Below are 26,074 nucleotides of genomic sequence, written 5' to 3'. Positions count from 1 at the left end.
ACACTATGTGACTGTCTTCAACTTTTGGCCGTATGAATTTGGCAGCCAAGCAGGAATCGGGAGGCTGAAACCACAAACTCTCTGAGGAAAGATTAACAAAGCTTATCATGCAAGTAATCAGGAATCTGGAGCGAAACACATCTATCAGTGCTAATGATCGTATCAAGCCACATTAAACTAATTAAAATGACAAGAATAACAAATAGTGACCAAATTAGGAGACGTGACATTGATAGATCTGTCGCCACCCTCATCCTGAACTCTTTATTGTGGCCCTAAACCTTAAACTGCACTCCAGGATGAAAATAAAAACAGATTAGATGATTTGAAAATGAAAACGCTCTGACTCCACCTCCGTGGAAATTTGAAATGAGGACCACGGCCATAGTAAACAGTGAGAAGATGGACAGCAATGTTTTCCTCCATTGCGTCATGACTCCCAGTCCATATTCTCCTGGGACTTGGTGCTTTTATTTTGACAGTCACCGTAATAATTCAACTCGGTCGTCTGCCCCAGGTGAATGTCCGTGTTCTCCCATCGTTAATCTTGATAGCATATTGTTCTCTGCATGTGCGCTTGTGTATCATCACAAAAACAAACAGCAGCCACTAGTGGCCCAACATGAAAACTACACAAGTTTCTGTGTTTCTGTCGTTGCCTCGTAAACAGATATTTGTGTAAAAACGTAAACAAAAAACATTCTGAAACCAAACCGCATACATCAATGTGTTTTCTTGAAACATTGAGGTGGAGATGGAACCTTAAAGGGACCAACTCACTTAATATTCCTGTTTTTAGACTGAGGAAGAACCCAGAATACCTGGAGAAAAAGAAAACAAAAAAAACGTGCACACAGGAAGAACATGCAGATTCCACACAGAAAAGCCCACAACTGAACTTGTATTCTTGTTGACAGTCAATCACCTTGTAGTAATATCACAAGTTTACTTATTTGCACACTGAAATAATCACATAAGCTATCAGCACACCAGAGCTTAAATTACTCGTATACTTTTATTCTATGGAAATAGTTTTTATCCATTGTAAAGATATGGAATATGCATATTTCCCTATGAAGAGCTGACAGTTTGCTCTTTTGTTTAATATGTTGTATAATCTTTTGTTTGTTTGTTTGTTTTGTTTTTCCCTTCAGCTGGATTTTGACTTTCTAACTGATCGTGTGTGCGCTCTGGAATCCCGGCTCAGCAGATCCTGAAATGCAGGCTCGTTCCCACGTGTGTTTATTTATACGCTTATGAGGGGTGTCACTCACATAGCTCGGAGTATTAAAATAGCCGGGGAGTCAATTAGCCAGAAGATATAGGTGTTAGCTGAGAACGACTCAAGCCTTCACTCTCATTTTAAAACGGACGGGACTCAAACCGACAGCTGAGATCAAGTCAGACCCGAGCAGAAAAAGTCCCCAGAAAAACCTTGATTACCACTCGATTGTGGAGCTTTCAGGTAATAAGAAACTGGATGGTTCTTTTCATCGAGGTCGGAGTTTGATTTTACTTTGAAACTCGGCCATTCATGCAATTAAGAGACAAAAGGAATGTGTGCTCCCACGCTTGTTAGTTAGTTATTCAGGTCACTAAACTTACATACGAGTGCAACAGTGTGAGAAATACAGTGTGATTTTATTCATAATGTCACATTCTAGAATGTGCTATTAGTTCTTCCTAGAAGGTCCAGTCACTTTCTACACTGTTTTATCACCGTTAGCTGGAACTGATTGGGCGAAGAGAGTTTGGACAGGAACACACACGTCACACCTCGAGTCACATCACGCATGTTTTTGATGTTTGTGTGCTTTGATGTGCAGGAAAAGTCAAACGTCTTACTCTAACCAGTACTCCTGTGTATATTCCCTGGTCGTGTTTGTGGCTCATAAAAACCGGTTGGATGGAAGCTTTATAGGTCATCTATTGTGCAACTTGTGAATTTCGGCCCTGCAGCTTTAAATCCATTAGTCATCAACAAATGACTCCTTTTTTTTTTTTGAAATTCCAATACTCCAATAATCAACATATTCATATGTCATTTATATATTTATAACATGAAATAGCCCAATGAACAGTGTAAAACTGACACATTTCACTATTTCTGGCAAAGAAAACAATGAATTTCTCACCACATCTCTGTAAGAGATTACCTCCACATAACCAAGTCCTACTTATTTGCAACAAAGGAATTGAAAGATCACTTATTAGAGGCATTAAATCTATTTAAAGTTGACGTTTTGCCACTTGCACTGCACAGAAAGAAATGCGGAATCGAAATATGATCACTTGAGTTAAAAGGTTAATGCTAATATTACAAATGGTGTTATTATCTGTTTATAATCAGTTGAAACGAAGATGTTTCGCCCCATAAAATCATAATAGATTTAAAATGAACTAACTCAAAATGTGTTTTGTTGCCATTTTGGTGTCAGGGCCACAACGGGTTCTCTTGACTTAGATATAAAGGCTGGCTTGTTTTCAGTTAGTTAAGGTTTTCTATATCACGATGGAATAACGTATAAACAGCTTTAGTGATGAACCTGTAAAGCGTTCAATCTTTTTTGAGCCCCGTCTACAAGACAAGGTTTTCAAGTAAAAAATTCTAAACTTTCGTTGCGCTTTAGGTGTTTGTTTACACTGGCAGCCGCCGAAAACACGACGATCGCGCTCCGTCTCCGTCTGCAGAAACGCTGCTACTGTACATGACGTCGTCAATACATCTTCTGCACATGCTCAGTAGATTGACGATAACAACGTCTGCCTCCGGAGCGTCCTGACTCCTCGTCCACGCTCTCCCGGGAGTTGGTAGTTTTATAATTGACCGTCACCAGTAATAACAATCCAACTTGTTCGTCTGTCCGTGCGAATGAAAGTCGAGATAAAAACGCCCTTGGGTGTGTGTGTGTGTGTGTGTGTGTGTGTGTGTGTGTGTGTGTGTGTGTGTGTGTGTGTGTGTGTGTGTGTGTGTGTGTGTGTGTGTGTGTGTGTGTGTGTGTGTGTGTGTGTGTGTGATGACATGCACAGCTGTGCAATGGAGAGTCAACACGAAAGTGGAAGCGTTAACAAACATCAGCGTCGACGTCGATTCTCTGGAAGAACTGAGACTATTTCTCATTTCCATTTTCAGAGTATTTTGTCCTTTTGTGGGGAAAAAAAACCCCCAAACTAAACGCCCTTTTAATGAATCATCTCGTGAATAAATCCGTGTGAGCTGATCTTTGTAAGCGATAAGGAATTGAAAAGAAAGATTCATATAGTTCCGAGGTGGTTTGTGAGTGTAAATCACAAGAGCCTTTCGTGGTGAGGCGATAGAGAATGCTGTGTTTGTGTGCGTGTGTGTGTGATTACTGTGACCTCCGTATCGTAGCAACATTTATGTCACCACCGTCCCGATCCACAGGGGGTAGTGGGTTAGTAGGTCCACAATACGTAAGATTTCCCCTCACAACACGGCGCAATGAGGAGTTTCTCAGCATGCTGGGAGCGAGAATGTATTTATGTGATCGTCGACTGTGGATCAGTGTCGAGTGTCACATCGGCAAAATTATAAGGCATAAAAATAGAACTTCATATGTAAGATTCCTGTGATTAAAGGAACCCACCACTGATCAATGAAGGGATCTTTTTTTTTTATCACACCAGAGGATAAGTTGCAAGAGGCCAGTTTTATTTGTTAAAATTTTTTTTTTATTTTTTTTTACACTTTTCCACCAAATAAAACTTATTTAATAAACATATTTAACTTAAAATAATAACTGCAGTTTAGAATGGTGGTGATTTTATAACAATTGTTTTTGTTTTTGCCATTTCAGTTTATTTCAGTTTATCAACCATTTTTCTTATATTTACCTTTTTACATTTTCTAATAGTATACTATTTCTAAAAATGTTTTTGCTGTTTTTGACATTGGCTGTTTTATTTTTTTTAAGTAATTTTTTAGCAATTTTAGCTATCTAGTTATAGTTTTGACTATTTTAGGAAATTTGGCTGTAATTTTATTTATTTATTTGTTCTTTTTAAGTGTTTTGAACAGTTTTTCACTTTTTAAAATCTGTTTTTACCAATTATATCAACTTCTAGCTAAATGTACCTTTTACAGTCACGGTACAGGAGTCATTTTGAAATGAATGAGGTTTGGGAATAAAATCAAAACAAGACCAATGTGTTATTTCACATAGGATTAATTGAAAGCTTCCAGGAGCCTCTATGGAATTGCCGAAGTGCCACACGTGGCTCCCGAGCGGCAGGATGCAGATCCTTGCACCAATTGCACATGTTAGATCACAATTTGTCCTCAAATTTGATTGCTTAAAGTGTTAGAATTTGATTGCGGTGACTTTGTTTGAGCGTCACCAAAACTGTAATATCTATCAAAATTGATCTGAAGTAGGAAAAGTGGTGAACGAGCCCATAAGTCATCCGTCTTCATTCGTCCAGGTGGTCCCATGCACTCATTATGTGCTGATTTGTGTGTGTACCATCAAATCAAATGCAAATTTTAAATGACATATTACACCTTCTCTGATGGTTTGCGGGCTACAAATGAATAACAAACCTTTTCTTAAGGTCAGGTGGTCGATCGAAATAACTGGAGTCGTCATCATTGGCACACAACACCTTTTGTTGTGACCTCGTTTTTGTACTCCAGCTGAAGCATTCACTGCACGTTCTGCTTCTGAGGGGCCAGCGCACGTGACTGAAGGTCACTCGTCTGCTCTTTCACGATATATGTAGAGTGAACAGGTTCACAACACATCCGATTCAAATGAGCTCCATTTTTTTTTTTCGACTAACAAGGCGCGAGCTGTGATACGGACACAATCGGTCCAGTTTCATCCTGAGTGGGTTGGACAGGTGAAATAGTCCCAGAATGACCTTTAAAAAGTTTTATCTAAGTGCAGAGTACATATGATGAAAATGTCTATATTTTCATAAAACCAAACAATCAGTATGGAAAATGACTAAAATCTCAACATAATGAAACTTACAGTGGAAAATACAGTGAAATGTCCCAAAAACGTATCTTATAGCCGTTTTAATATTCATGTTTTTACAAACTCACCCTGACAGCATGGCTTTCAGGTTAATGCTATTTTTAGCTCAGGTATCTTCACAATTTTTTTCTTTTAAATATTTACTTTGCTTAGTGGTTTGTTTGGCCTGATAGGAGCCTCTTGCAGGATGCATGGAATATCGACTGGTTATTATTGACTTTATAGCATTCTAAACAGTCAGACGTTTTATGGTCATCGCCATTTTTGCACTATTGGTTGCTCTGTCCGGCAGAACAGACCACTGTGAGATTGGATTGTGACGGCTCACAGTGAAGTTAAAGGTTATTTTAAAATTACTTTCAACTGAACTCAAAATGTAGATGTTTATAGGAAAGACTGGGGAAACAGCAGCTCATGAAACAACTGCTTATCATCAACCCAATTCTTCTTATTGAGCAAAACTGAAGCCAGCTTTAGTCGGGCGTGCAGTTATTTATTTCTCATGTTGCCCTCTTGGTGAAATGAGTCTCCCGCCTCAGCATTAGAACAGATCATCTTTATTTAGAAAATTCACAAAAGCCCCAAATTCAACCAAAACTTACATCAAAGTGTGAGTTTGATTTGCAGTGCTTATGTGAAGCTCTGCTTTACTTGTATTTTAAATTAGTCAGTCACCCCCCATGCAGTAAAAATAAACCTTACATGTCAATAATAATCTATTAATGTGAATCTGGTGTGAAACCGGTTTGATACAGAAGCAGACGAACACAAAACTTTTTTTCAAACCACATTTTATTCGGAGCATATAGAACATCTGGACATAGATATTTTTAAATAATGCTTATGAGGACTTATCAAAGATAGTTAATACATTCTATGACAGTGATAGAGGAATGGGGGTTAAGTGTGTATGTGCCATCTCCAGCCAGCAGGTGTGTGTCGCTATGCGCAGGCCGAGATCGGGTGGCTCAGGCCACTGAAGTAAGACTTTTCCCGCTCGCTCATCACCTCGAAGTGCAGCGGCTGCTGGCAGAACACACACTCAGCGGACGAGTGCGGCTTCAGAGGCAGGCCCACCTCCTTCCAGGTGTCCACCAGCCGCTCTGCGGAGGGGCAAACATTCAGATTATCACAATATCTTTATTTTAAATTTTTTTCCTTAAGTGAAATATGTCAGAGAGTGGGCGACATGCTCTTACCAACAAAGTATTTCATCATCTCGGGGGTGTGGTGCGGGGTCGGAGCGATTCGCAGGAGCTCGTCTCCCCTCGCGACAGTCGGGTAGTTGATGGCCTGCACGTAGATGTTGTGGCGACTCATCATGAGGTCGCACACCTCCGTGTTTTTCTCGGCGTTCGACACCTGGAAATGATGGAAACGGACACGATGAGAACGGGAGGAAAGGCTGCGGTTTCAAATCGCGTGGTTACATTTTTTTAAATCAGTCGTTACCCGAACGGGGATGATGTGACTGGGGCAGTGCACGACCGGCAGGCCCGAGTCCATCAGCATCTGCCTGAGCAGCTTGACGTTGCGCTGGTGTTTACGCCTCAGTGCCCGGCCCTCCTCGTCTTTCAGCACCTGGATGGACTGCCGCGCTCCGGCCAGCAGCATCGGAGGCAAAGAGGTGGTGAAGATGAAGCCGGCGGCGTAGGAGCGCACCGTGTCCACCAAGTACGAGGTACTCGCGATGTAGCCGCCGACACACCCGAAGGCCTTGCCTGGGGAAAAAAAAACATCTGTTGGTAAATATCTAAAAAAAAAAAAAACCTATAGAAGACGAAGCAGACTGAAATGGCTGCTGTATGGGAGCTGCAGAGCTCCGATTTAGAAGTAATTGTTCACTCAGCGTCACAGCGACAAGAGTAATTCAATAAGAGCGCTACAAGAGCCTACAGTCGCCTAGCAACACCAGAGCTGCTCCAGCTTCTTTAAGCCCTCCAGCATATTGGGTGACACAGCCGAGGCCTGATTCTCAGTGCCACAGAGTCACAATACGTGGATTGAGGCAGCTGCAGCCACACACCAGTCACGTTTAAACATTCTCATGTGACCCAAAAGTCCAAACGTATTTGTTTCTAACCTAGAGTCCCTGAGATGATGTCCAGCTTGTGCATGATGCCATCCCTGTCTCCGATGCCCCCGCCCCTGGCGCCGTAGAGACCCACGGCGTGCACCTCGTCCACGAAGGTGATGGCACCGAACTCATGGGCCACGTCGCACATCTCCTCCAGTGGACACACAGCGCCTGTTTCAGCAAGATGCAGAGAGAACTGGTGTCATTTCGCTGTGAGCCAGAAGAGGACGAGCAATAAATTTGCTGTGAAGAGTTCGAACTGACCGTCCATGGAGTGAACCGTCTCGAAGGCCACGATCTTCGGCTTGGTGGGGTCTCCCTTTTCCAGCAGCTCTCGGAGGTGAGCCACGTCATTGTGACGGAAAATAAACTTCTTGACGCCGCTGTTCTTGATCCCCTGGATCATTGAGGCGTGGTTGCCGGCATCAGAGTAGATCTCGCAACCTGGAATCGTTCAGAGAAGAAAAGAAGCAGTTGAGATTGAGCAAACTCCTAAAGTAGAGGCGTTTGTCTCGTTAAGTTAGAAAATGTTTTGTTTACCTGGAAGCATCTTGGCCAGAGTGAAGAGGGTGGAGTCATTGGCGACGAAGCAGGAGCTGAACAGCAGCGCCCCGTCCTTCTTGTGAAGGTCGGCCAGTTCCTGCTCCAGCTCCACGTGGAACTTACTGGTTCCAGAGATGTTCCTGGTGCCTCCGGCTCCAGAACCATGTTTTTTAATGTTATCTCTGGAAACCAAAGGTGAAATTGTTTTATTAGTACTGAGCAATTATGATGCAAATAGAAAGAAAGAGGTGAGACGACAAATAAAGAGAATAAAATCAGGAATGTTTGACGTGGTTGAGGGAGTCATTACTGCTGAGTGACAGCTGTGGACAAGCACCAACAAGCCGAGTGAAAGAAAAGAAAGCCCCTCCCTGGGACCAGGGAGTTCAGGTGTTAACTGGGGCCAGGTAACAGTGTACTCCCACACAAACAATCACCTGGATCACCCAGGGGTGTCAGGTTATGTTTTGCCCTAGTTGAACTCTGTTCTCCTTCCCAGCAGGATTGAAAGGTCAAAAACTCTCAGCAAAGTGAACAGATGGGGGGAAAAGAATATACTAAAACCACAGTCCCCCCCACAGAGCATGAATTTTGTGTCTTTTCTTGGCTATAGATGTAAACACCCTCAGTGACTCACATTATGGACTGCACGACTCGAGGGTGCCGGCTCATGCCCAGGTAGTCGTTGCTGCACCAAACGGAAACCTCCCTTTTATCATCCAGGGAGCCGGTGAAGTCGTCGGCCATCGGGAACTCGCTGGCGAGCCGATTCACCGTTTTGAACACACGGTATGTGTGATCGCTCTTCTTCTCGTCGATCTTCTTCTCGAAAAACTTATCGTACTGGAAGTGGGACACTGTTGCAGAACAGGAAGGCAAGACTTGCTTAATGCGGTTCATCGTTGTGTGCAATGAATGGAGCAATTTTCTAACGGAACAGCAGACTCGGTGTAAAGTAATTTACAGTCAACTTACATGACCTTAATAATAATAATAGTAATAATAATAATAATTAAAAAATGAAGATTAGATCAAACTGAAAACCTACTTCTTCCATGCAGGTTGTCCTGCAGCAGGTGGGTGACTCTCTTAGGTTGCTGCTTCAGGAGCGTCTTCATCAAGTTAGTTTTCTCATCTGCTTTGGGGGCACTGGCCATGGATAGCTGCTTCAGCACTTCTGAAAAAGGTCAGGATAAAAAACAAATTGGCACAAAAATACAAAAAACTATGTGCCAAAATGAGTGTCGCGTTTAATGAAGCCCACCTTTCTGGACAGTGCGGACCTCCTGCACGTCCTCCTGGAACTCTATGCCAACCTGACGGACCACTCCGCTGTTCTTCTGGCCCATTTCTGCAGCCAGGAAAGGGCATTTGGAGGCCACTGCTTGGCCTTGGGGAGGCAGAGGGTGACCAACAGGCAGCTTGGACTCAGCCTTCTGGTTAGGAGCTACAGGTGGACGAAAAAAAAAGTACTATTTAACAGCGGTCAGACAAAGTGCAATCCATTTTCCTAATTTGGTCGATAGAAAGAAATTACAAATGTGTTGCCCTTTGACCTCACCTTCCGTGGCAGACATGATGTCCTCTGTGGTCTTGTGAGAGGACGAATAGGATGAGGAGGAGCAGAGTGCCCTCGCCATCAGAGGGGCCATGGGTTTGGCTGCCAGCTCCATCATGATAGGGCATTGCTGCGCGTACACCACCAGAGACTTCTTGGGCTGCTGGAAGAAGGCCTGAGGCACACGAGCCAGGAAAGGACAGCGACGCACTATAACATCCATAGTGAGCAGTGGTGATGATGATGATTGTCCAAAAATCTGCTGGTAAAAAAAAAAAAAAAGAAAGAAAAGAGTTAAGCACATACTGGTCAGATAAGGCTTTCTATTAGTGGGTAAAAAAAACTATTATGCTGAGTTGAAGATTAAAAGCAAGAAGTATTAAAATGACATTTACCGATTCAGATTTAACTTTATGGTCATGCAAATAATAAAAATAAAACAGAGATTTAGAATATGTAATAAAAATAGATCTAAATAGGAGGAATAAAGACAGCAGAAGACTTGAAACACGAGTCTAAGTTCAAGTGTCTGAAGCGAAGGTTTTAGGGACATTTTCACCCCCTCAAATAACTTCTGAAGTTAGTTATTTTTACTGAAACCGCTCCGGGCACAAGTAACTTCGACATTCAAAGTGTGGCAAGAAAGGTCACTGATGATTACTGGCCTTAATAGAACACTTCTTTGAAAATAGTTTTACAAATTGGGATCAGATACTTTCATCGAACTATTCGGCAGCCACAGCTCTGATCACCACATTCACAAATACATTTAGTTGCGTAAACGGTGGAGTTGCATAAACATTTCCGTGCCACAACCTGCCAAAGGGTGTATCAGGTCCACAATTCACAACCTCTCTCCCCATGAAGCGCAATAAAGAAATAACCAGTGTTACACGTGGCTAAGTTCACGTTTATTAACGTTATATAAGGATTACGGTCAATGTGGTGATCAAGACGCGTTACTTAGTAATAAATGCGATCATAATCAGGGTTTACTTGACTAAAAGATCTCGAGGTAACGCAATTAAAGTAAACACATAAAGAAACCGTAGAAGCACATTGACGTGAGCCTTTTTTTTGACAGCTCGTGTTTAAAAGATCAACATTTTAAGCAGCTTTCAGCCGCTTCATCTCCGAGCTGTTTTAGCTCTCAACGATGGGAAAGCAAAAGGTCAAGGCTTGACTGCATTCACAGTTAATGTCAACGTTACTGTTAAAAAAAAATAAAAAGTTATTTAGAGAAATCTAAACTGTTCTCTTCTTTTGCCGATCTTAGCATTAGCATGCTAAAAGGCTAATAGAAGCAGAAGACGGTCGGAGAAGATGACACTCACCGATTAAGAAAATAAAAACAATGTCTCTCCCGAGGGCGAAGGTTCTCCGGACGAGTGGTGGTAAAAAAAATAAATGGGTTTTGATGAGGGAATCCCTGTTTCCGTGGGTTTTGTGGAGGGGCGAGCAGGGCGTCGCTTCGTTATCCCGCACTGAGGACGAACGGAGAGGACGAAGACGAGCCGGCGCTTATATGACACACACACTCGCGAGACTTCCTCCTCTGACGTCACGGCTAAGGGTCAGTTCAGTCCGTGTGTTTACGTATGCGCCCACACAGATAGATAGATAGATAGATAGATAGATAGATAGATAGATAGATAGATAGATAGATAGATAGATAGATAGATAGATAGATAGATAGATAGATAGATAGATAGATAGATAGATAGATAGATAGATAGATAGATCTTGAAACTAGTAAATAAAAATGTGCTATATAACGCTGTAAACAAAACACTCAATTTACAGTGTTTGCAGCATTTCAACTGTGAATTTGCGTTTTTGTTCTTCCTCGTACCAAAAAGTTAAGTTAAATTTATTTCTATAGCATTATTCAGACATAAGACAATTCACATAGCTTTACAAAGAAATAAACCATTTGATTTTAAACCATTTCCTTATAGGATTCAATAATTCTATTCAATTACTTTTTACGGTTCTATTCTTCCTGTTGGTTTTATGATGATCATAATCAGTATTACTGTACATAGTTAAAAAAAAAAAAAGACATCTATTGAAAACTGGTTCTGTGTTTGGATTGCTGCTTCCTGAATTGTTGTATGTTCTGCAATTATTGAAAGAGCTTGTTTAAACTATGAATCACCAAACACTCGTGCACTTTTTAACAACCATGCATGACCCGTTTCTCTAGTGTTTATTACCCAAACTTATTACAGTATCATTACACACCCAGTAATGGGGCTTTATAAACTTCTACCTCCGCTACTGTGTTGAAATAAGGAAAAACATTTCCCACACTCCAGAATCCTGCCATAGAAACCATGAAGTCAGTCAGAGAAGCGATTTCTCCACTAGTCATCCAACTAAAAGGCTTGAAACTCAACCAACAAAGACTAACTGTTATCTTGCATGGTGATACTAATACCCTGCACTTGGACTCAAATAAGCACTAAATAAACCATTAAAACCTGCCACAAATTAAGACAAAGTCATAAACACATTTTGAGGTTAAGAGAAATCACGTGACTAGAAAAGCTTTGTGATTTAGACACGTTTTCTTTATCTTTCCCGGGAAGGTTGTTAAAACTTGTAATTCTTTTTAATATCTTTATGTAAGCCACACATCATACCGGTGATGTGAAACGGTAATCCTGCTGAGTCTGAGATGAACGAGGAAAGAACAGAGGATTGTTTGTGAGCTTCAAACTTCGTGACGGGAAGCGGTTTGTAACCTGGTCCAAAGCTCCTGAAAAGGAAACTCTCCATGTAGCTCAGGCTGACCAGTTAGTCTGGTTCAGAAGGTATGGACACGTGTTGAGGGGAAGCATTGGAGATACTGGCGGAGGAGAGGAAGACATCAGAGGAGAGTCATGAGAGGAGGGAAGGAGGCAGAGGGCCAGTGATCTCCAGAGGGGGAATGAGTACATACACTGTGCAGTGAAGTAAAACTACTGCTGTATTACTTCAAATCTACTCAGTTACGAACAGATACTTCTTCCTACCCCTTATCAGTCAGACATGTTGAATTAGATATGTGTTATAGGTATGTATATAAATAAGTATATATTTCTAAATAGGTATGTGTATACTGCAGGATTTTTTAGATATAGATTATCTATTTAGTGTATTTCTATGTTTTTTGGAATATACAGATGTATGTATTTGAATAGATTATTTAGAAGAAGGGGTTTATATATAGATACATATAGAATAAACTAACTGATACTAAGATTAACTAAAGAGGTGTATTTGTAATTTTTTCTTTCACTAGTGTAGTATTTCTCTGTCTTCTGCCCTTCTTAAAGCTTGTATTAGGGATCTTTTAACTTTTTGTTCCTATGAAGTTTGGCCTTCATTGGCCATTTCAACTTTACAAAACATTGTTGACATTGTTATGAAACCTTTTTAAATCCATGAGACGTACAAGGACGTGAAACCAGACACTTGGCCTGAACTTTATGTAACTGAAAACATGAAGAGCAGTAATTAACCACTTGTACAAAAAAGAAACTCCCAGCTCTTTTCAAACAATCCTGTCCATTCATGAAATAATTGGTTTTTGCAAGTACAGTTCTTTTGTGTTGTAATTACTAACTATTACCATTAAAGTGTTTTTTAATTACTGAATGGCCATTAATATGGGGTTTTTTTTGGTAATTAACTGTGTTTTGCTCCAGAGGGTTTCATAGAAATGGGCTTTATGTTGAGATTGTGCTCATTTTCAATAGTAATTGTTTGTTTTTAGAAAATATTGACCTTTTCATTACGTATACTCTGCACCACAACAAAATCAAAACACTTTAAAGTTTAAGTTTAAAGGTTAATATGCTATTACTTTACGGGTCTAACCCAGTCAAGATGATTTTAGACTTTATGCGGCTCCTGAATTTAAAACGTGTTTGACAAACCTGCTCTAACAAGTTGTTTTTCTTGTGTTTTGCTGCCCCCTGCTGATCTCGTGGACAGTTTCTGCTGGAAGTCAGTGATTTGTTGGAAGTTGGTCACCAATTATCCTCAAATGCATGTTTTTTGACTGTGGAAGGAAACCACCATTTACATATATTCCAAATGTTTTTCGTAAATAAAGTAGTAGTTTAAAGTGGTTCGGAAGTAGATTCGTCGTAGTTTTGATAGATGTTGATGTGAATGAAAGTTTCAATGTGCAAGTATTTCAATTGGCTTACATGTAAAGGGTTGAACCAGCCTGGGTTAATCCCAGGAGGAAACTCTTTGCAGCGTTCCTCCACAATAGAACAAAAATAAATAGCTCAGAAAGTTAAACTATCAATAAGATGAAATACAAATTAAATGAGTAATAATGACTATTAATATACACAAGGCTAAACAGAGACAGTTTAAGCACAGAGTGAATTAAATTAACAGAAAAACACAATAAATACTATTTAAATAGGAGTTGTATAGTCTTATGGGCAGTGCAAGGAAGGAGATGACTTGTTATCTTTCAGATTATTTATTATTTGCTATTTTTTTGTGGGGAACCGGTTCTCTAAGTGAATATTTTGATGTTTTAACACCAGTCTGCAGAGAAATGGGGATTTACACTGTTGAGATTGATTGCTTTAATCCTGTGTGTGTGTGCTGTTAGTACTGCTCCTCTATGATCAGACCTGGCAACCCTATGGGTCAGACCTGACAACCATAGGCATCACCCCGGGCAAACATGTAAAATTAAGAAAATATTACTGATGGTGTGTCTGTACGACCTGCATAGAGAAAAGAAGTTGTAGACCGACTTTATATTGGTCTTCCTGAATAAAAGGGATCTATCATCTCTCTTTCAGAGCTCACCACTACACCACCATGTCGGGCCTTGAATGTTTCCATGATTCAAGCACATTCACCATGAAAGGTTTCGATTTTGACAGCAATATGGAACATTCCCACTTTAAAATCATTCATGAAGCATCCCACTGTTGTTTTTTTTATCCCATTAGAAAACATTACCTCGGTGGTTTTGTGGTTCTGAGGTTGGATGTTGGTCTGAGAGCGAGTGTCTCCGGGAGACGATCACCTGGTGTGAATCTGACCTGCTGCATCTTTAAAGGATACTGCGGACATATTTCTCTTTCGGTGGAGTTTCAGACGTGGCAACGATTTTAGTGATACTTTGAGGCTGGAAGATTAAAAAAATAAAAATAAAAAAAAACCCCGGTAACAAACCTGATTAAACTGGAAACCAAACATCCTGAAGCTTCTTTTATTTAAAAATTCAATAAAATTTCCAACTGTCATTGTTTTTTTCAAAAGCATTTTACTTTATTGCACTATACAGAAGATGAGGTGTCTTTTTGAGGAAATATTAGATTAGATTAGACTTTATTCATCGCACAACAGGGAAATTAATTTGTTCCAGCAGCAAAAACAGGAGAAAAAGAAGCAGAGAATAATAAGTAGTCTATACAGAAAAAGACAACTACTCTACTATAAAAAATGTTTAACTATATACATTAAACCTTTGAGTTTTGTATGCGAGTGCAAGAATAGTTCCATCAGCAGGTGTGGAGGTAAAGGCAGTGGAGTCACAGTCATTATTTAACAGAAACTGCATCGACAAATATTAGACATGATGCAGGCGGTATGCAAATAAATATATGGTTAATGGAGACTTTGCATGAGGGATCAGCTAGTGTTGCACAGTATAAAACAGATTTTGTGTATGAAATATGGTGCAAAGAAAATTGTGCAATTAATTAGTAAAACATTTTTTAATCGATTCAAACCACTACTTTTTTTATAAATCCATTTTCGGACTTGAAGGAAAAACAACTTCCAGTGTAGTTATTGTAACTTCCGGTGTGGACATCTTCATAATTGAGACATTTGGCTATCAATACAAGCCCCGCCTGCTGACGTCACACACAATATGAACTACGGCAACTCTACATGAACAAACTACAATGATCGATAGATAGATAGATAGATAGATAGATAGATAGATAGATAGATAGATAGATAGATAGATAGATAGATAGATGGATAGATGGATAGATGGATAGATAGACTTTTTCATAAGAATTCTACCTTTGTCGCTATCTCCAATATTATAATATTGTGTATGTATTTGGTAATTTAATGAAAACAGTGACACATCTCTATATTATATCTGTAAAAAATAATTAAATTGTTACTTATTGTACATAGATTATTAAAAATCAGACAGATCACTGCGGCTTCGGGACATTCAGAGGGATAAAATCACTCGTATCACGTTCACCTCACACAGCCATGTTTCCACGAAGAGGAAGGCTTACGTGGAGACACGTCACCAGAAGGCGCGGTTTCAAGCCCCGCCCCGGACCGGTTTGGTAGGTTAGGCGCATGCGCAAACCCCGCCCCGAACAGATCTGGTAGCCTGGAAGCAGCCATGGCGTCAGGCCTCCTTGGTGCTGTCGTCTTGACTTTATGTGTTATTTTCTCCTCATACGCTTCAGGTAAGACGGGATTTACGTCTTTTACGTGACTTTTTCCTCCTTCTCCTCCTCGTTTCAGAAAAGTCGCGTGTTTCGGCACGCACGGTGACTAACGGTGACTAACGTTTTTTCAGACACATTGAGGGCGATGCCCTTCGTCAAACAACAAACAACAAAGTCAGAAAATTGTTTATATCGCTGAAATAAATCATCTCACGTAACGTAGCTAGTGTCGACAAATGTTTTTTTTTAACATAATTCCACCTCAAATTGGGTTTATTCAGGATTTCTCTTGTTTGTAACAGCCTGGTTGGTATTAAACATTTCGGTATTTAGGAGTAATTTAACTCAATTCAATGTCTCTCAGCTTTAATAATGTGAGCGAGCCACACAGTGTCGTATTGTCTCAACATGAGCTGCTTTAGTGGAACAAATATGCCCCAAACCACTGAGGTTATTTCTGTTTAGGGAAACTGGTGGGCCAGAACTGGTGATTCATTGTCGGGAGTATTTGAGACCGTCAGTTTATTTCTACTCACATCTCCCAAACTTTACCAAATTCACTTAAAACTGGCTTAAATATACTTATTATCAACAGGTTAGTCCCGCTGTTTTGCAGACCAAACAGAAAATAAATCAATGTGTTAAATACAATATAAATACTGTAATAATCCCCAGTAAGAAATGCTTGCAAATGTGATGTTTATGGAAATTAAAGTGTTCAGATTTCTTTGAATATCTTTATTGAGATACACGGTCATTTACAATATTAATGCTCAACTTGTGGACACAACCAAAACAGAAGTAACAGTGAAGATATCAGTTACAAACATAGACTATTTATTATTATCATTATTATTATTAGTGTTAAATTTTTTTTAAATTAATAGTTTGAAATCAAAATCACTAGACGATGATGTAATCGTTGTGGGCTTCTTTGCCTTCTCTGAGATTCAAACCACAGCGAAAATGCATCCGGAGTGTTTCCACTCAATACCTCATCATGACAATGTGAAAAAGTATTGACATGTTTGCAGAAGTATTAAAAAGTAAGAAGCTGAACTCAACTCCATGTTTCCACTGATCATCCTTGAGATGTTTCTCCAGCTTCATGCCAAAGAAACTGTCTGTAGACTTCGCTGAGACAGGTTTGTCTCCAGGCACAAACTTGCCCCTTTGAATGTCTCATTGGGCCCAGTGGCCTCCGTCATCTGGAAATAGAGGACGTTCAGAACCGCCAGGACTTTTCTTAGAGCTCATCTGCAACTGGTGGCAGAGATAGAACTCTAGCAAGATGCCTCACTGGGATGCTGACTTTACGAAATTAAAATTTGTTGGGTAACCGTCTCAGCCTTACTAAGGAGAGAGGAGAATGTTTGAGAAGGAGAGCCAACGGCAGCAGTACACCAATCAGGCCTGTATAGTCGAGTTCCTAAAGTGAAGCCCCCCCCTTAGTAAGAAAAATAAACTCACAGCAGCCTGCCTGGAGTTAAAAAAATAAATAAAAAAAATCACCTAAAGGAGGATCAGTCCACAAGAAACTAAATTATTTGGTGTGATGAGACAAAGATTGAATGCCAGACATCATGTTTGGAGGAAAGCAGGCACCGTTCATCACCAGGTCAATACTATCCCCACAGTGAAGCATGGTGGTGGCAGCATCATGCTGCGGGGAGAAGAGTCAGGATGCAGGGGAAAGATGAATACAGTAATGTTCAGAGACAGCCTGGATGAAAACCTGCTGCTGAGAGCTGAGGGATGTGCCAAGCGTGTGGCATCATATGAAAAAAAAAAAAAAAACATCTTGATCAAGATGCTCTGTATTGTCGTTTTCCCAAACTGATGTTTTCCTCTGTTGCGTCCCAGCTGATGACAAGCAGTGTCAGGGATACAGAGACCTGACCGACACCTACCACTCCTTCCAGCGATGCAGGACTGGCTTCTGCTGTGGCACCTGCAACAATAGATACTGCTGCACCGACAGCTTCTGGCAACTAACGGAAGATCGGCAAGACAACTGGTATCTTATTCATTTTCTTCTCATAATAAATCCGACAGCCAAACGTTTTCATTGGTTGGTGATTTACATTCTGAGACTGAAAACGCCGGAGTCTCATTTCAACAGACACGTGTGGTTAAGGCAGTCTGCGCAATGATTATACAGAGAACAGGAAGCCGTGTCCTCTGATGAGACATTTGTGGATTTTTACAAACCAGCCAGACGACGTCAGTTTCTTTCCTTTTTCTTTCAGTCGATCAACTTCAACAATGGACGATAACCCGATGGCCATGATCTTTGGAATTATGACCTTCGTCGCGTTTTTGCTCATCATCCTCTGCTGCTGCGTCTGCCCCTGCTGCTGCCTGTACAAGATGTGCCGCAAACCCCGACGTGAGTATTTCACTTCAGACGCCATGTGGGCGAGAGGAACCTCAACGGAACGTTCCATAATGCAGCTTATCAGCCAATAAGGATTTCATTTTTTTTATAACTATGAAAAGCAGAAGTTACTGAAGCTACCTGATATGGAGCCGGACGGTAACCGCTTCAGGGAGAACAAACAAGTTCCAGCTAATTGTTTTACATTTTCCACTTTCTGTTTCATGTTCTGTCCCCTGCTTTTGGACGAAGAATGATTTTCCTTCCGCACCATCGTATGTGTTAAGATTTGACTTTTATCTCCTCTCAACTAAAATACAGGGAAATAAAACATTCAGTTAAAGATGCACTAGTTAAGTTATAATAATTAATTAATTAATAATACTCGCCAGATAATTCAAATAAAGTATCAAACCAAAATTTGAATAAACGAATGAGTTTAACTCCCAGAAGAGAAACATCTGTATTGTTTATTTGTTCTAATTTAAGTTGTATTTGTTCTCTCAACTTAAAAAAAAAACAACCTCTTGAATACAAACATAAAGGCTTTTATTCTGAACCTGCTATAATATTTCATGTTTTTAAATACACAATGTCTGAACTGTATGAATGACGGAGTCAGAATAACCCACATTATCGATGAATCTAATCGCTCTTTTCTGTAGTTTGTCTTGAGAGGAAAAGGAATAAATGCACATCTAAAGAAATGAGTTTAGTTGGAACAGAGATGGTTTGGTTTTGCTCAGCCTTATCAGGAGTCACACATGTCGGCCCCTCCGGCTGCTGAAGTGACTCTGGCTCCTTTTTAAAATAAAACAGTTCTATTCCCTCCCTTCTACATCATCGAGGATTCTTAAGGAATCAGAATGTGGTACAGAGAACCGGGTGAAACATGAACGACTCGCATCAATACTGACCTCAAACCAACAGAATACTTTTGTTGTCATTAACTCTAAACTGGATCTTCTCTCACTCCAGATATAAGATCCTCTGTCATATAAGAAGCATTAAGGTGGGGCTGTGTTTTCAACACAATGTCGTCTTTAGTGGGCCTGATAAAACAGCATTATAAGTCTGACGTTATTCAATGTTTTGGCTGTTTTAATATTTTTAAACTACTTGCGGGTGCATAATACAATGAATTTTCTTTTCTTTTTAAACCGACTCATCCTGATGTCTTGACTCTGAGGCTAGTTACTGTACATGTTTATGTTTATGTTTATGTTTTTCTGCTGGTTGTTGACTGAATTGTGGATTTTCTCGCACACATTGTTGAAGTGAGAATTTTCCTCCCAGTTTACCGAGGCCGTCCCGGTTGTTGCTGGATTGAAGGCGTTTCCAGGCAGAACATGACGGGGCTCCTCTGAGGAGCGTCGGCCCACCCGCCACATGACTTTCATTAGTAATAACACAGACGAAGTGCCTGCTGACGTAACGTTCCCCCGATCTCTGTAACGTTTCCTGAATGTTCTCCAGACCCGACGGGTTCCTCTCGTGACTGCAGTGTCTGTTGAGTTTTCTCTCTTCACTGATCCTCTGGTGAGCCGAGAGCAACCATGACATGACTCGCTCAAATCATCATACATAATCGCCGGTTAGAGGTTTTCCCTTTTTTTCTTTCCTCGAAGCTAAATACTATTGTACTTCCTTTATTGAGGGAAAAAAAGAAAACGCTCTGTCTTGTTTCCATTCTGCAATTCTGGCTTGTTTTAGTTAACAGTTACTGTCTGGTCGAACTAAAGTACCAACGTTTCAAGTGAAAACGCATCGTTCTGATTTAAGAAAAGTTTCACATTTACAACGTTTTGAAAATTATGTCCAAGACAAGAAGAAACACCAAAACCGATGTCGTTGGCGTGCCAGGCCACCAGTTGCTGGTGTTGGTTGTTTTTGTTCGACGTGCACCCAGAGAACAATACGCTATATACATTAAAATATCTATTCCTACATGTGCAGAAGCAGCGATTCCACCGTCCACATGGAGCCCAGGCGTTTTTCAGAAAGTTGTGTTTTATACTGCAGTTTAATTCAAATGTACAATTCTAAGCCGGTTCGGTAACAAAGTCGGCCCATTAGAAGACGAGCTGGAGCCGCAGAAAGTGGATATATTGTTGAGTTTGGTCGTTTTCTGACATTCAGACGTTGCTACAATACAGAGCGTCACTCAAGAGAAATTAAATAAATGTCGTTTGTTGCCGTGGAGCTCTGTGAAGACGTCACATGAACCATCATAACATTCGCCTGTCACAATCAAATCAGTCCTTCAAGGGAGAAATCAACTGCTTCCCTTCTGCGTCGCTGCTTCTCTCTTCTTCCGTGCTGCAGCTTCTACAGAGTTGTGGTCGACGTGCGTTTGCAGACGTGCACCTGATCAGAGTTTACGGTGCAGCAGGTGTTGTTACCCTTTCCTGTCAAACGTCTCACCCCCGAGCAGTTCCTGTGAAGGTTCGAGACGATTCATGTGTAACAAATCCCTCAACTGTAAAATAAGTATGAGTATATGGGATTAAAATGTAAAATGAATAATTAAAAAAACCAAACAATCTGACCTGATAAAGAGTAAAATCTCAACATAAAGTCAATTTTAATGAAACGTTCTGGTAAAAAATACAGTGAAACATCGAAAATAAAAACGTATAGAGCTGCTGCTTGTTTTTACAAACTCGCCCCGACGGTGTGGATTTAAGAGTAAAACTCGTTTCTCGGCTCGGTTCTGTTTACTGCTTCTTCTTTTTTCTTTTTTTACAATTCCCCTGGTGGTTTAATGGGCCGGGTTTGTTTTTTGTTTTTTTTTTGCCTGATGTTCGACACCCCTGACCAATGTGGTCATATTACAAAAACACCACCACCGAGTGGGCTGGGGTGACGGAGCAGCTGAGGGTCTGTGACCTGGAAAACGGTGGATTCAGTGTTTACAGTAAAGATCCAGACGAGGACTTGGTTCTTCATTGATAGTTTCTCCTGCTGATCGTCAGTCTTAAGTCACATGCAGCACAGCAGGAAAGTGTGTGATGGTGCCAGTGGTTGTGTGTGATGGTGCCAGTGGTTGTGTGTGTGATGGTGCCAGTGGTTGTGTGTGTGTGATGGTGCCAGTGGTTGTGTGTGTGTGTGATGGTGCCAGTGGTTGTGTGTGTGTGATGGTGCCAGTGGTTGTGTGTGTGATGGTGCCAGTGGTTGTGTGTGTGATGGTGCCAGTGGTTGTATGTGTGAGATGGTGCCAGTGGTTGTGTGTGTGTGATGGTGCCAGTGGTTGTGTGTGTGTGATGGTGCCAGTGGTTGTGTGTGTGTGTGATGGTGCCAGTGGTTGTATGTGTGAGATGGTGCCAGTGGTTGTGTGTGTGTGATGGTGCCAGTGGTTGTATGTGTGAGATGGTGCCAGTGGTTGTATGTGTGAGATGGTGCCAGTGGTTGTGTGTGTGTGATGGTGCCAGTGGTTGTGTGTGTGAGATGGTGCCAGTGGTTGTGTGTGTGTGATGGTGCCAGTGGTTGTGTGTGTGATGGTGCCAGTGGTTGTGTGTGTGATGGTGCCAGTGGTTGTATGTGTGAGATGGTGCCAGTGGTTGTGTGTGTGATGGTGCCAGTGGTTGTGTGTGTGAGATGGTGCCAGTGGTTGTGTGTGTGTGATGGTGCCAGTGGTTGTGTGTGTGTGTGATGGTGCCAGAGGTTGTATGTGTGAGATGGTGCCAGTGGTTGTGTGTGTGTGATGGTGCCAGTGGTTGTGTGTGTGTGTGATGGTGCCAGTGGTTGTGTGTGTGATGGTGCCAGTGGTTGTGTGTGTGATGGTGCCAGTGGTTGTGTGTGTGTGTGATGGTGCCAGAGGTTGTGTGTGTGTGATGGTGCCAGTGGTTGTGTGTGTGTGATGGTGCCAGTGGTGGTGTGTGTGATGGTGCCAGTGGTTGTGTGTGATGGTGCCAGTGGTTGTGTGTGTGTGATGGTGCCAGAGGTTGTGTGTGTGTAATGGTGCCAGAGGTTGTGTGTGTGATGGTGCCAGTGGTTGTGTGTAATGGTGCCAGTGGTTGTGTGTGTGATGGTGCCAGTGGTTGTGTGTGTGTGATGGTGCCAGCCTGCTGATTTCACAATGAGGCTGAAACGTCTGCTGCGCGCCGGGATCAGATCCGGGAATGTCCGAGCTCCGCCTTGCATGACTCACTGCCTCAACCACGCAGCGGAAAATAACCCGGAGGCGCTCCCGCGTGACTGACAGGAAGTGGCCTCCATCACTCTCCCACTCTGATAGTGACTGACACACGTCTGTTCACCAGGGTGAGGTTCTCGTTCAGTCTGACTGCTCTTCATGAAGTGTAGCAGGTATTGTTGATACACTAAATGAAGTTGATCCAAGCTGCCAAACACACACAGATTCACACTTGTGGAGAATGAAGTCACCAGTTAAAATCTAAACTTTTCTTGACTGTGGGAGGAAACTGCAAAAAGTCTTAATCCTGGGATGTTCTCAACCGGCTGTGTGTTTCTCCTGCGTCATATTTATTTAATGACATCGTCTTTTGTTTCTGTGTTTTAGCAGCGAGGACAAACTTAACCTCTGAACTTGTGTCATTTATTCAAAACATTTAAAAGTATTATTACTATTCAGATCACAGTAAGTTTGATTCGACATGCTCCTTTGTACGTTTCCATTCGGATTGTGGTTGTTGTTGTTGTTGTTGTTGTTGTTGTTGTTGTTGTCGTGTCGCTGAAAATCGTTTGCAGGTTGTGAGAATTAGATTTTCACACGAGACGTAAAACCAGACTGAAGACAAACTGAAACTTTTTGCTTTGTGATTCAGGGTTTGTCCTCCCCCCCCCCCCCCCCCCACCACCCTTCCTCCTCCTCTTCCTCCTCCTCTTCCTCCCCCTCCTCCTCCCCCTCTCCCCCTCCCCCTCCTCCTCCTCCCATTTCCTCAGAAATGAAAGTGAACGCTCTCTTCTCTCTCTCTCTTGCAGCTGTGATTGCAACCACCACCCACACCACGGTGGTCACCTCCGCCCCTCAGCAGTACCCCCAGCAGCCCATGGCGGTGCACGCGCCCCCCCAGCCGTACCCGGCGGCGGTGCACGCTCCCACCCAGCCGTACCCGGGGGGCCAGTACCAGCCGTCCTACCAGTCCGTCCCGGTGCAGCCGCCCTACGGCGCCCAGCCTTCCACCGCCTACCACGGCCAGCCATACGTCCCAGGACCCCCACCGACCTATCAGGAAGCCAGTGAGTGGAGCCGCCGCCGCCGTTCTGTTCTAAACATTCAACTTGTGTGTTCCTCAGGTGGTTTTAAAACTCCATAGAGGATGGAAGTAGAGTTTGATGTTCAGGTTTCTGACTGGGAGAAGGAATCTCACCTGAGCCAGGTGTTTCTCCCTGAATGTTAATGTCGTGACGGTATTTAGGCGAGTGAGTCCATCAAACAGCCGCTGTTCCTCTTTTGAACACCTTTTGTTGCCTTCACTTGATCTGTAAAGGTCAATATGAGTGGAAAATGTGGAGGAGAAGTAGAAGTAGAAGTAGAAGAGGATGCTTGCAGGTGGAATGTGTCTGCCGCTCTAAATTTAGCCGCTGTGGCTTGTTGTGAAAAGAGGAAACACTTCAGTGGACTTCCTGGTCCATGTGAGCAAAATCTTTTCCGACCTTTGACCTCGGACGCTCTCCGTCTCTTCCAGTCGGTCCGACCTACCCCGCCCAGCCGATGCCTTACAGCCAGGCGGCGTTCAGCCCCGGGCAGCCGCCCTACCCCTTGCAGCCCTCCGGCCCGCTGCAGGCCAACGCCCCGCAGGCCGGCCCAGACTTCCTGGCTCAGCCCGCCTACAACCCGGACTACGTCTCGCCGCCGCCCAAGAACGGCTAGAGGGCGGCGGGGTCGCTCGCCGCTTCAGACGCGCTGCAACATTCTACGACTCGGCTGAACTGGAAATCTGCACTTGGACTCAAGATGAGGAATTCCAGATCGTCTCCATCGATGTGATTTGTTTTTAAATTTTCTTTTAGGTAAAACTCGACGTTGCTGCGGGAGCAGCACGTCTGAAGTGAAAACTGGTTGATGCCTTCCTGCCTGTATTGTATGGATCGATCATTTCCATTGATATGCTGATATCATCTTCTGTTTTTTACAGCTTCTTAGTGACTTTATTTCAGTCAAATGAAAAGTCTGTGGTTTTCCAGCCTTAAAGCGACTCTAATAACTTTAATATTCACCTGCTTGAACCTCGTCTCTCACGCAACGTGACTGAAACTAGTACCAGTCGTGCATAAAGAGCTTCTTCTTTTAATCTTCTCATTGCCTCTGTGCCACTTTGTGAAACCCACACGTGCTTTAAAGAGGATTTATGCTGGAAAATAGTTGAATATGTAAAAAAAAAAAGTTTTTTTATGTCGCCAGCCAACAAAAGGGAAAATCAGCATGTAGAACCAAACATTCAAAGACAAATGTAAATGCAAGATGCAGTTGTGCCTTTCTCATCATCATTATTATTTTTTTGTACTTCAGTGGTGTGTTTCTGAGTCGCACCCGCCGACCTCCTGTCTCAGACCGACGTTGACTCACCGCGGCCTTTCAACACTTTGTCCTTTCAAATCACAAACTGCGTCGTGAGCCGCTCGTCTTCCTTTCTTCATCCTCGCGTTGCACGCCAGTTCGCCTTGTGAAACATCGCTTTTCTTGTGCCACTCGAGGTTTCCTGAAAGTAGTTTTGAAAAACCAAAACCATCACTTCTGTTTTTTTTTTTTTTTTTTTTTTTTACCTTGAGAGTTTGAACCGTTTTAGTGCTTTTTTTCCTGCGAGACGCCTTAAGTTGACGAAGAGTCGCATGTTTCCCGTCGCCGACTTTTTCTTCAAACAAAACGGTGAATGTCATCTGTTTCCGATGCTTCGGCGGATTTCCTCACGATTCCTCACGCAGTAAAAACGGGCGGAATGCGCGGTGAGGCGCTTCGCGGGAGTTTTGTCCGTTCCACCGTGTCCCGTCTGTGACTTTACTGTTTTTATTTATGTGTGTCTTCTAGTTCTGGATGTGCTTTGTAGAAAGAAAAAAAACAACCACTCACACGGATTTGTTCCCGTTTCTTTTTTTTCATCTGCAAATAATTATTGTGAAGAAAAAAAAAAAAGCCGCCACTTGTTTTGCAGAGATCAATAAAGTATATATTTTCTGTTTTTTTCTCAATTTTTTTTTTGTGTGTTTTTAATTATTAAAGGCTGTGACTTTTGTCACGGGAAACATTTCTTCATGTTTTCCAGAGAAGTCATGAAAAGATGAATTATGCACGAGTTAAACAATCTTCTGGAAGATCTTCTATTTCCTGTTTGGAAATCACAATATGTTGGTTTATTGAACACTTTACAGAGAATTAGTTTGATTTTATTATAACATACACCTGTTAAGTTTCACATTTCTAGTTGATTTTAATTATATTTATGGTCCCAACAGTTTTTGTTTAATGAAGATTACCAGGGATATTTTTTTTTTTTTTTTTTTGCTTCATATATTTGGTCAATTCAGAAAAAATCAGTGATTCGTCTACTGAGCAGATTCCCACCAGCAGTGAAAAGTACCATAAATAAAGCAAAAAAAAGAACGGTAACTAAAAATGACTTCTGAAACGAAACAAAGGTGGAGAAACTAAAACATGTAAAACGGCTAAAAAGAGAAAAAAATGACAAAACGTCTGAAAATCTGTCAAACAACGAAAACAGCCAAAAGAGTCCAAACAACTTTAACAGCTAAATTAGAAAACTACAAATTGAAACAGTCAGAAATGCTTACATTGAAATAGAATGAAATTCTAAAAAAGCTTAAGTGGCTAAAAGCATGTTAAATTGTGAAAAAGAAAAATGGCCAAAATGTTTAAAAGAGTCAAAATACAATACATAAAACATGTTTAGAAACTTTGATCTGCGACTTTATGAGCCACGTAACCTCATTTTCAATGTTCAACATGTTTTGCGGCTGCAGATGAACTTTATTTTGTTAATGACAAAAACGACTATTTTAATCAAAAAGATTGTGGAGCCCTGAGATTTCATTGTCTGACATTCCCTCTGTTGTCCACAAGGTGGCAGCAGAATCACAACATTCCAATCT

General features: G+C 41.7%; 2 protein-coding genes across 3 annotated transcripts; one reads left to right on the top strand and one right to left on the bottom strand.

Moving 5' to 3' along the window:
- Positions 1 to 5,534: 5,534 nt before the first annotated feature.
- On the bottom strand, positions 5,535 to 10,723 carry alas1 (aminolevulinate, delta-, synthase 1). Of its 2 annotated transcripts, none has more exons than XM_080461906.1 (11): positions 10,513 to 10,723; positions 9,182 to 9,437; positions 8,885 to 9,067; positions 8,669 to 8,797; positions 8,258 to 8,477; positions 7,618 to 7,802; positions 7,342 to 7,521; positions 7,084 to 7,248; positions 6,453 to 6,721; positions 6,200 to 6,362; positions 5,535 to 6,103 (listed from the first exon to the last, which is right to left on the bottom strand). In XM_080461906.1, exons 2-11 carry the CDS (start codon positions 9,399 to 9,401, stop codon positions 5,943 to 5,945), a joined length of 1,875 nt encoding a protein of 624 aa, XP_080318032.1. In that variant the 5' UTR covers positions 9,402 to 9,437; positions 10,513 to 10,723; the 3' UTR covers positions 5,535 to 5,942. The 2 variants fall into 2 exon arrangements, with proteins under 2 accessions (XP_080318032.1, XP_080318033.1); XM_080461907.1 differs by having other exon boundaries at positions 9,182 to 9,440; positions 10,513 to 10,676.
- Positions 10,724 to 15,553: 4,830 nt separating this feature from the next.
- On the top strand, positions 15,554 to 25,156 carry LOC308108706 (protein shisa-5-like). The gene is made up of 5 exons (XM_080461875.1): positions 15,554 to 15,645; positions 17,491 to 17,644; positions 17,877 to 18,016; positions 22,949 to 23,206; positions 23,656 to 25,156. Exons 1-5 carry the CDS (start codon positions 15,579 to 15,581, stop codon positions 23,838 to 23,840), a joined length of 804 nt encoding a protein of 267 aa, XP_080318001.1. The 5' UTR covers positions 15,554 to 15,578; the 3' UTR covers positions 23,841 to 25,156.
- The last annotated feature ends 918 nt before the right edge of the window (positions 25,157 to 26,074 follow it).

This window comes from Lipophrys pholis (assembly GCF_963383615.2).
Source record: "Lipophrys pholis genome assembly, chromosome: 4".
Lineage (NCBI taxonomy): Eukaryota > Metazoa > Chordata > Actinopteri > Blenniiformes > Blenniidae > Lipophrys > Lipophrys pholis.
This window is presented reverse-complemented; position numbering and strand designations above follow the sequence as displayed.

Excerpts from the sequence above, each read along its gene's own strand:
- alas1 (XM_080461906.1), bottom strand. The coding sequence starts at position 9,401 with ATGGATGTTATAGTGCGTCGCTGTCCTTTCCTGGCTCGTGTGCCTCAG. Across the intron at positions 9,068-9,181 it reads CATCATGTCTGCCACGGAAG|CTCCTAACCAGAAGGCTGAG; the intron begins GTGAGGTCAAAG and ends GTCCACCTGTAG. Across the intron at positions 6,363-6,452 it reads GTCACATCATCCCCGTTCGG|GTGTCGAACGCCGAGAAAAA; the intron begins GTAACGACTGAT and ends CATCATTTCCAG.
- LOC308108706 (XM_080461875.1), top strand. The coding sequence starts at position 15,579 with ATGGCGTCAGGCCTCCTTGGTGCTGTCGTCTTGACTTTATGTGTTATT. Across the intron at positions 18,017-22,948 it reads GATGTGCCGCAAACCCCGAC|CTGTGATTGCAACCACCACC; the intron begins GTGAGTATTTCA and ends TCTCTCTTGCAG. Across the intron at positions 23,207-23,655 it reads ACCGACCTATCAGGAAGCCA|TCGGTCCGACCTACCCCGCC; the intron begins GTGAGTGGAGCC and ends CGTCTCTTCCAG.